Source organism: Grammomys surdaster, unplaced genomic scaffold (assembly GCF_004785775.1).
Source record: "Grammomys surdaster isolate TR1022 unplaced genomic scaffold, NIH_TR_1.0 205, whole genome shotgun sequence".
NCBI classification, from domain to species: Eukaryota; Metazoa; Chordata; class Mammalia; order Rodentia; family Muridae; genus Grammomys; species Grammomys surdaster.
Window position 1 is genome coordinate 1,633,497 of NW_021604650.1, and position 10,611 is coordinate 1,644,107.

General features: G+C 51.5%; 1 protein-coding gene across 1 annotated transcript in view; it reads right to left on the reverse strand.

Moving 5' to 3' along the window:
• Map4k2 (mitogen-activated protein kinase kinase kinase kinase 2) overlaps positions 1–6,942 on the reverse strand; it is an 18,026-nt gene extending 11,084 nt beyond the window's left edge. Inside the window, exons 1-3 of the mRNA XM_028771008.1 lie at positions 6,493–6,942; positions 2,617–2,714; positions 556–626 (exon numbers count right to left, since the gene is read on the reverse strand). Of these exons, the coding sequence (XP_028626841.1) occupies positions 556–626; positions 2,617–2,714; positions 6,493–6,896 (573 nt within the window). The 5' untranslated portion in view covers positions 6,897–6,942. The remainder of the gene's footprint in view (positions 1–555; positions 627–2,616; positions 2,715–6,492) is intronic.
• Positions 6,943–10,611: the final 3,669 nt, after the last annotated feature.

The window sequence follows — 10,611 nt, forward strand, 5'->3', positions numbered from 1 at the left end:
CTTCCTCTTTTTTTGGAACTCACTAACATAACTAGACTAGCTGGCCAGTGAGCCCCAGGGGTCCTCCCTGTTGTCCAGTACTGGGATTAGAGGCATGTACAACCATAGTCAGCTTCAAGAATGTGTGCAGCCACTTTACCAACTGAACCATTTCCGCAGCCACCTTCTTACTCTTATGTGGGAACAAGAGCTCACTGATGTGCTGTGAGCTCACTCTGTAGCCCAGGCAGGCCTTAAGCCATGATGTTTCTCATCCTCCTGAGTAGCTGGGGTTACAGGCTTGTAACACTTGCTCAGTACCTAGTCTCTTAAAAACAGATCAGAAGAGCCAGAAGAAGAATGTGGTCCCTGCTTTTTTGCAAAGGATCCCAAAATCTATATCCCTGAACTTCCAGAAAAGTCACTCATGAAGGGGGTGCAGTGGCAGGCATGAGGCCCACATGATCCTGGCAGGCATTCGGAGGGACGGTGAGACAGACGGGCAACAGGAGACCCTGTCTCAAAAGTAAAAGCTGATCTTGCAGCCTCTAACCTGATTAGAGACAGCCAGCTTACTGCACTGTAGTCTGATGCAACACCATGCTGGCTGGGGCCCCCACAACTGTAGAAAAGGAGAGAGCCCACGCCTAGCACAACCACAGCAGAGACACACAGGCTCAGTGGCAAGCTGCTGGCTTTAACATCCCCCACCACAGGGCAAGGGCCAAAGGAAAGAGTAAGTTAATGAAAAACAAACTATAACCATTGGTGTTTGTAGAGTTTGAGAACAGACAGAATCCTCCTGCTCAGCCTCATGAATGTAGAGATCAGAGCTGCTACACCAAGCTCTTGTATTTTTTCCTTTTCTTTCAGACTTCTAAACTACATCTACAAATGTGCACATGAGCACACAGCATGCGTATGTAGGTCAGAGGATAGTGGGAATTAGTTCACATCTTCTATGATATGGAGTTTCAAGGATTCCCTCTCCCCACCCCCACTCTTGTGTGCCCCCTCCCCACCTCCCTCCGTGCCTCCTCCTCTCTCGCTCTCTCTCTCTCTCCCCCCCCCTCCCTCCCTCCTTCCTCCCCTCCCTCCCTCCCTCCCCCCCCCTCTCTGTAGCAGTCCTGGGAATTGAACCCAGGACCCTGTGTACCTGTGTATTCTAGGTCAGTGCTCTCCCTGTGAGCTACATCTCCAGTAAGGCTATTTCATTTGCTCCTTTGCAGTGGCTAACTTCACACGAGGCTAGAATTCAATCTTCTAGAAGGCATTCTAACCTAATGGCTGGTGCCCATCCCTCTACTAAACGGCCAGGGATGAAACAAAGACAGGCTCATCCTGAACAGGACCTCAAACAACGTGACAAACACATGGGAGGCCCCTGGTCTCTGTGCTTCATACTGGAATACATCCTGGGGGCGGGGGTGTTTTCTTGAGGCTCCAGCCCTTCTTTGAGACGTCTTTGAGACAAGGGTTTCATGTGACCTAGGCCAGCCCAGATTGGCTGTGTCATGGACCACTCATGAATTACTGATCCTCTTGCCTCTATTCCAACTCAAGTGATGGAACTAGAGGCATGTGCTACCGCATTAGACCATGCTGTCCTGGGACTGACACCGGGCTGTGCTTCCACATTAGACCATGCTGTCCTGGGACTGACACCGGGCTTCTGCATGCTCGTGAGTGGTGATCTACACCCCAGTGCTCATAGCCTCTTTTAAGTACTTTTGAAGGTGTTTCCTTTGTGTTTATGGAAATAAAGTTCTAGCTCACTTTAAAAAAAAAAAAAAAAAAAAGGTATGTGGTGGTGCAAACCTTTAATCTCAGCACTTGGGAGGCAGAGGCAGGCAGATCTCTGTGAGTTTGAGGCCAGCCTGATCTACAAAGTGAGTTTCAGGGCTACAGAAAAATTCTATCTTGAATTCCCCCACCCCAAAAGAAGAATGGATCTGGGGAAAAGGGGACATGGGGAGGGGACTTCAAGGAGAGGAGGGAGGGGAACCTATGGTTAGAAAATAATATGTCAAAGAACTAAAAAAAAAAAAAGACAAAAGCTGGCCAAAGTTGAAACAACAAGACTGGCCAAGGCACTGGAGCCTAGCAGGAAAACCCCTGCACTAGGAGACAGCCCCTGGGAGGCTGCTGACCAGCAAGGGCTAAGCAAATGTAGGCAAATTTCCACCAGCACCGGGCAGGTTGTATGCACATCATGACAAGTTTCTCCTTTTGCCTGGCTGGTGCACACACTGGCTGAACTTACTAGGAACTTACATGACACTGGGAGTCAAACTGTCCCCATGTAAACAGAGACAAGGAGTCCAGGAGACAATGCTGATGGGGCGCTTAGGCACCAGTGTCAGGCAATTTCCTGCTACTCTGCTTCACTGCAGGAGATCTAAGCCTCATGGGTTCAAAAGCATCTGGCCATCCAGCATGCACAGACTATGATCTTAGCTGGGCTACTCTGGTCACCTGAGCATAGCTAGGCAGCTGTGGCCCCTCAGGTCACTACTGTGTAGATGAGGTATGAGGTAAGAAGTCTGTCACCTGAACACACTACATTGTTTTAAAGCCTAGGGCTGGAAGAAGCCTGAAGGACAGCATTGGGTATGGCTCTCCGGCAGAGCCGGTTACCTCGGCTGATGCGTTGCTTCTCTCCAGACAGGATCCCAGGAGTGTCGATGATGCTGATGCTGTCCAGTACTGGGTTGGGCAGCTGTGCACACATGAACCTGTAGGACAGCAAAGCCAGAGATACATCAGGGCGGGATGGACACTAATCCAGGTATCAAGGGAGGGCTTTTTCCCCTCTCTTTCCTTGGGAAAAACAAACTGGGACCGCTATCAGAAGTGTCCAGCTTTAGAGTCACAGTCCTTCCCTCCCTGTCACTCTCCTCCCCAGAGCTCAAGAGCTCAGCTCTCAGATGCTGAGTTGTTAGTGAATGTTCTGTGAGCTCAGACTGTGCTCCAGCTCTAAAGAAAGACAGATGCCTGACACCGACAACGTGCAACTCCACCTTAAAACTTTTATCCAGGTATGGTGGTGCACACCTACTGTCCCAACACTTAGGAAACAGAGGCAAGAGGATTAATGCTAGTTAAGTTCCAAGCCAGCATGGTCTACACAGGAAGACCATGTTTCAGAAGGAAACCTAAAGCAAAACAAATCAAAAGAATCGGGTGAAGGAAACACTCAGTGAATAGAGCACTGGCCACCGACCCCGACGGCCTCAATTCAATCCTCCGGCTACTCCACACAGTCCACCGACCATACGTGCTGAGCGACTATGCTTGCACAGAATAAACAGATGTAAAAAACAGTAACAAAGCTGGGCATGATGGTGCACGACTTTAATCCCAGCACAAGGGAGGCAGAGGCAGGGGGATTTCTGAATTCGAGGCCAGCCTTGTCTACAGAGTGAGTTCCAGGACAGCCAGGGTTATGTAGAGAGACCTTCAAAAAATGAAACAAGACAAATAATAACAACAACAAAGAAATCCCAACCATCTGGCTACACTCCCACACACTAAAAGAAGAGCCGTCTCTTTCTGTGTATGTGTAGGGTGCACACGGAGGCTAGAGAATAACCTCAAGTGTATTCCTCTACCTTACTAAGACAGAACTTCCTACAGACTCAACTAGGCTGACTGGTTAGTGGGCCCCCAGGATGCACCTTGGTCTCTTCTACTTACCACCCTACTCCAACCCCTGTGCTGGGATTACAAACTTACAAAACAATCCCAGTGTTTACAATGTCTACAAGGGTGCTGGGACTCTGAACTCAGGTCTTCACCTTACCACTGAGCCACGCCCACAGCCCCTGCTGTCGAGGCCAGCTCCTTGAAGTTGCAATGGGCCACCAGTAGTCAGCGGTGTGGAAGGAGTACAGACACACCATTTCAAAATCAAAACCACCTTAGGAAGAGGAAGCCACAATAGAGGGCTATTGGTGAGGCCTGGGTGAGGGCTTAGCTGCATACCTGAGTTCCACGTTGAGCTAAGAGTTTAGCAGAACAGCTCAGAGCAGCTAACAGCTGTTGTAAAGGGTGGGATTCTTTTAAAAACCTCTCTGAGCAAAGAAAATACAGAACCGTGGTCTGCCAGATATAGGCTTAAAACTGGGCTTCCAACAGCAGGAAACAAGTAAATGCGAGTCTTCTGTGGCTCCACACCCCCAAATTATGATAGGTCTCCCTATAAGCTAGGGACAGAAAGCCCAAAGGAAAAGGCACTGTGCCCAAGAGTAGCAGACCCCAGTGCTGTAAGTCACTGCACGGCAGACCTCAATTCCCCTTGACTGGGAAGAAATTCCTATACTCACTGGAGAGGGGGCGGGGGGAGAGAGACAGAAAAAAAGGAGTGGCAGTGGAGCTCGCTGAAAAGTGACAGACATAAAGGAGCGTTTGCACATGAGCACCCACTACACTACAGGTAAGTGGACAGCAAGAAGGGCAGGAGACTGTAAAGATGCCTCCCTAGCAACAGGGACTTCAGTCCTTAGAACTGGTGGGTGGGTCCAGTTATGCAAGCAGGGGCGCTCACAAACCCCTTTTGAGAATTGTTTTATGCCTGTCTCCATCTGTTCCTCTCACTATCGCTCAGCAGCCATGGGGGTGGGGGGTTAGCTAATAAATCAAATCCAGGATTCAATGGGTCCCTTTAAGAGTACCAGGAAAAGCTGTATCAGCCAGAGAAAAGCCCCCTTTGTGGTGCCCGCCCTGGCCAGAGGCGCATCCTGACCTAGCTCCGGTCTTGGACTTCACCAGCATTTAGAGACCCTCTGGAACTGGGGTGGTGGCAAGAAGGAAATGAAGTACAGTTCTTAGATCCCTGGACTCCATGCCAGGGCTTCTGCACTGCTCCTTTTGGGAGGACAGAGTAGCAGTGAGTGTGCAGAGCATGGCCTTAACCCTGACAGTTCAGCGGGGCCTGGGGTTCATGAGTTTCTGAGCTGGGGCTGCTGGGATGGTTTGTGAGATGCTTCTAGCTCTTCAAGCAATGCATTTCCACAGGTGGGAAACTGAGACGGTGTCAAGTTCCTTGTCTCAAAAGAGGTCTGTCCTCACAACGAGGTGAAGACATTGGAGGACAGCAATAGTTAGAAGAGCAAGTCTTCCTGTCCCTCCTGAAGCAGAGACCTAAAGCATGAATGAACTCATCAGCCCAGCAGCCAAACTTCTCACAAGACCAACTGCAGTCTGAGCCGATGGCCTACCTACAGGGGCAGCAAAGCTCAAACATCCTTAGGCAAAGGCTCCAGGCTAAGGGGACTAGAACATTGCACTCGACCCAGGCCAGTCAAGCAAACAACACCATCATGAAACAAGACAGGCTGAAATTACCTAGAAGGGACAAAAAGACATTAAAGATCAGCTCCATGAAAGGAGGCAGGCCTGGCAACAAGCTTGCTCTAGAACAAGCTGGCCCGCCCTGTATGGCTGGACAGTGTCTACAGAGGAATGTGCTCATACAGGGCGGAGACCTGGAAAGCAAGATTCAGATTCTTTCCAAGGCTGTTCCCTTGGGCTGAATGCAGCCGCTAAAAGGCATGTAGAGTCACTCCTTGAAAGAGGGAGCAGAGAGGGCAGGGTCTGTGAGTTCTGTCATACCTCCTGGGGGAGGAGTCTGGGATGCCCCAATGCCCTTAAAGAAGTGATCCTGGGTGTTAAAGCTCCTCAGGCAGGCCACTGTGATTCATTCATAGCATCCCAAGGGGCTGAATCTAACTCACCTCACCCCTTTAACTGGTAAAGCTGAGACTCCAGGAGGTACATAAAAGTCTATCAAATCTTTAGTAGAGTATGGGTCTGGTCATTTCAGGAGTCACAGTGTTACCACCTCCTGAAGTCTCTTGAGGCCAACACTGACTTAAGTTTTTGTTTTGTTTTGTTTGAGACAGGGTTGTCTCATGTACTCCTAGCTGACTTGGAATTCACTTAAGTGCTGCTTTTAGGAGCAGTGTTGAGACTCCTTCATACCCTGCCTTCAAAGAGGGCTGCCCCCAAACCGGCAGACCAAAGCATATCCTCCTTGCCCTTCCTACACAAAACCACTGGTCCCTGGAGATGTGAAGCAGAGAGTGACAAACCAGCAAAAGGAACATCTAAGTCTCGGGTTTTCCCATGACACTTAAAAAACAGACCCCAGTGGAGGAGGAAGGTGATGAAGATGAGTTGGGTGCCTCCAGAATGAGGAACAAGAAAGGGAGGACAGCAATGGCTTATCTTCTCACAGCGGGTCCCCGCTCTGTGGGAAGTAGGACTGGGGTCTGCGGGAGGGTTTGAGTTAAATTGAAAACCTGGAAGGTTCTGGGAATGACAGAAGCCAGAAGAGTGGACTATGCCTATTCCCTAACTACTCTCGGGTAGTTAGTGGGACACAGTAAGGCCAGTGTCCCTGGCAGTGGTCATTTAGGGTCTGGCAGAGGCCCTCGGAGACAAAGGCCGGCTGGGGGCAATGGCTCCGGAGGCCTTTGGTGGTCCTCGCGCTGGGGAACAAGGGGTGGGTACCTGTTGAGGAAGGCGTTGCCGAAGGCGTTGAGCTTGCGGAAGGGGCGCCGCGGGTCCACGACGAGCGCGTTGCCGGGCACCACGCCCTCGGTGGGGCCATGCATGACCGCGATGAAGGAGTCGGTGGTGGGCTCCGGCCCGATGCGCATCCCTGGGAAGTCCTGCTCGATCAAGTGGCGGATGAAGGTGGTCTTGCCGGTGCTGTACTGGCCGACCAGGAGCACCATGGGCTTGTTGTCGAAGTCAGCGTCCTCCAGCGCGGGCGAGTGGAACTCGTGGAAGCGATAGTGCTCCTCCAGCGGCAGCAGCTTCTGCGCGTATAGCTGCCGCAGCCCCTCGGCCACCGTTTGGAAGAGCTCCGGCTCCTTCTTGCGGCGGGCATCCTTGCTCACCCAGCTGAACATGCTGCCGGAGACAGAGCTGGCTGCTACAGGACCGAGCGGCGGCTGAGCGGGACTGGGGCGCGCGGCCGAGGAGGGGCCCGCCGGCCGGCGGAGGGCAGAGGGGCAGGGGGCGGGGCGCGGCCCGCACCGCGCAGGCGCAGGCTCGAGGACCGGTGTACAGACACGAGAGCGCCCTCTACTGAGGGTCGCGCGAGCCTCGCCGAGCGGCCCCTAGATAAGCCGGAGCCCCGGGTTCCAGGACGCTGGCCGCCGCCTCAGGGCGGGCTCCAGAGGAGGAGAGGGAAGGGCCCTTCAGGCCCCGCCCCATTCGCATGCCACGTCCTCCCCTGCTTCCCATTGGCTGATTTCAAATATCGCGAGCTCGTGGCTGCGGTGCCCTGGCAACCGCACCTGTTTTGCTCCGCCCCTCGAGGGATGGCTTGCGGAAGTGCTGCAGTTGCGGGCACCAGAGTCTGGTGTCAAGATGTACTTTTAAGCCTGAGCACGGGGCTTCCGGACACCCCGAGTACTTCAGCTGCGCTCCCCAACTGCAGTGTTTCCACCGGCTAGGAACTCCCAAAAGCATCGGAAGCCTCACTCTTTGGTCTTTTAGCGACTCTGGAGAGGGACAGGACAGCGGGAATAGGGAGAGCCGGGGTAGTACAGGACACCGGGAAGAGGAATATCGGTAAGGAAGGAGAGGAGTGCGCCGGGACTCCATTCAGGCTGATGGGAGAGGGACACAGCAATAGACACCATAGACGTGACCTGGCCGGGAGGTCGCATCGAAGCGGTGTCAGCTGCGGAATGGGGTAAAGAAGTTGCAGATTTCTGGCCTGATGGGTTTGGAGGAAGTGAAATCGGAAATTCCGTTTGTAAGGAAGAGGGGAAGTGTTGAGCAACAACGAAATGTTGTGGGAACTTGGGGGAAATTAAAAGCCCCAAAATTTCCGCTTTCCTGTCAGGGACATCACCAGTACCATCTCTTGTTCCGTTCTGAGTCCCAACCTCCTTCCAGTTGTTAGCTGTTTCACAGGGCTCACGGCCCCGCCATCGTCCCTGGCCACACCTAAGCCCCCTTGGCTGTGTCTGCTGGTGACAATTTTTAGTGGGTGATGTCAGAGATTTGGGGACTATGATTGTTAGGTAACTAGTATCAGGTCACCCAAGTGGGAGGAGGCTCTCAGGGCCATTAGAGAAGTGTAAAAGGCACCTGAGGAGTTGGTTACCACACAGTTGTGGACTCAGCTGTTTGGAAAGGTTGGAGGATCACTTAAACCCACCAATATGAGGCCACCCTGGGCAACAGACTCTGTCTTACAAAAAAAAATATTTATCGATGAGGCTAAACTCATAACTTAATGGTAGAGCACTTGCCTAGCTTGCACAGCCAATAGGGCCCGTCCCCATCACTCCTAGAACCAACAAAAAGTCTTGGCAACTTGAAAGCCTTGGATCCAACTTGATACCTTTGAGAGGTTTGGAAGCCTGTGAGTTAGACACCTATGTGGGGCAAGAGATTAGGCTGGGAGGAGCAAACACTGGAATCTCATTGGAAGATAGAGCAATGTGTGTATTGAGGGATCTCAGTCAGGTGGGATCCAGAGAGGCGAGGTGGCGAGGTTTGGTCATGCACGTCAGAGAGCAGCAAATTCCACCTGCTTGCAGGCTCTGGGCCATGACTTCTTAATTCATCTGGAGTTTCTCCTTGTTTGTGTGGTGGAGAGTGGTGTGAGTGTGCCATGGGGGGATGAGTGTGCCATTGGGTGGTGTGAGTGTGCCATGGAGGTGAGTGTGCCATGGGATGGTGTCAGTGTGCCATGGGGTGGTGTCAGTGTGCCATGGGGGTGAGTGTGCCATGGGGTGGTGTCAGTGTGCCATGGGGTGGTGTGTGTCATGGGGGTGAGTGTTCTGAGGGTCGAGGTGAGTGTGCCATGGGGGTTGGGGTGAGTATTCCATGGGGGTTGGGGTAAATGTGCCATGGTACAAGTCAGAAGACAGCTTTCAGGAGTTCTCTGTTGAGGCTAGGCCCTGGTTTTTCCTCCCTGCTCCATGCTCCCAGAAATAAGACTCAGACTAAAAATATATTTACAAACATCTTGGCCGTATTCCAAGGCTCTTCTCTGACTGACTAGATCATAACTTAATATAACCCATTTATGACAACCTGCATTCTGCCACGTGCCTGGTGAAGTGTGCTCAGATACCACACTCCTTACATCTTCCTGGCAAGTCTCCCACTCCTCCTCTCCCAGAATTCTTTCTCCTCATGATGTTCCACCCTCTATTTCCTGCCTAAGCCACAGGCCATAGGCTTTTTAGTTGACAGGTGAGGCATGCATACACTACATAAATGTTCCTCTACAATTCTCTCCTTCCACCATGTGGGCCCTGGGACCCGAGCTCAGGTCATCACAGCCCTGACACGTTTTGTCCCACTGAGCCGTCCCGACAACCCTCATCTTGTCAGGGTTCTTTCCATCCATCACAGTAAGACACAGAAGTCATGGGGCCCTTGTTTTAGAAAGAAGGTCTTGGACAGGGGCTGTCACCATCACCTCTGTGCCAACTCGTGACAGGAGCCACAGGCAAGCCCAGTCCAGACCTCGGCCAGCCTGGGAAGCTAAATGATTTTTGCCTCCTACACAGCCTAGATGAGGGTCCACCCCGGAGATGTAATTTCAGGGCTGGTTCAGAGAAGAGCTGGAGGCAGAGGATCCTAAATGAGGCGGTTGTTTAGACATGTGAATAGCTGCACGGAGCTGTGTCTCCAGCAGCACTCACACCAACTGGTCATGGTTTTCATGTCTCCTCAGTCCAGTGTACTGAGAAAACCCAGCCCCAGAAAACTGAAAACAAAATGTCCTGGGTTATTTATAAATGAAATGAGATGTGTGTGTTCACTCAGCTTTGTCCCAGGAACTGAGAGGGCTAGAAAGAACTCTCACCCTTCCTCTTTCCCTCCCTCACTGAGGCTCAAGGGGCCCGGAAATTAACTCCCTACTTCCCCAGGTCCTGAGGACCTTCCTATCTTGTAATGTCCCAGATTGCAAAACGTCTGATTTCCCTCCCGTTCCTGAGTAGCACACTTGGTGTTCGGTGGGAAGGTGTAGAGAGCGAGCAAGCCAAGTGCACTTTTAGTTTCTCTACTATTTGACCTTCTATCTGCCTGAGTCAAGAACAGATGTGCAAGATTCAAGTATTTTTCTTATGTTAAAATCCTTGCCCACTGCCAGTGATGTTTACACATACATACACACACACTGACAGGACAGGCATTGCCCCCAGCAGGAACCTCCCACCTCCTTGCCTTCAGTCTCCTTGGTCCCCTATTGCCCTGATCTAAGAAAGTATTTTTGGGCTGGGCCTAGTGGCACCTGCTTTTAATGCCAGCATTCAGATGGCAGAGACAGGCAGGTCTCTGTGAGTTCAAGGCAAGCCTGGTCTACAGAGTGAGTTCCGGGACAGCCAGAGCTATACAGAAAAGAAAAGTGTTTGCAATATCCCTAAAAACAAATTTTATTTTATTATTTTTTTAACAAATTTTATTTTTAAAACAACATTGTGTGTGCGTGTGTGTGTGTGTGTGTGTTGTATATGTATATGTCTGCAGTGCCATTGGAGCTAGAGAGCGTATCAGATCCTCTGGGACAAGAGTTAAAGCCACTTGTGAGCTATCATGTGGATGCTGGGAATCAAACCCCGGTCCTCTTGAGGAGCATCCAGTACTTAACTG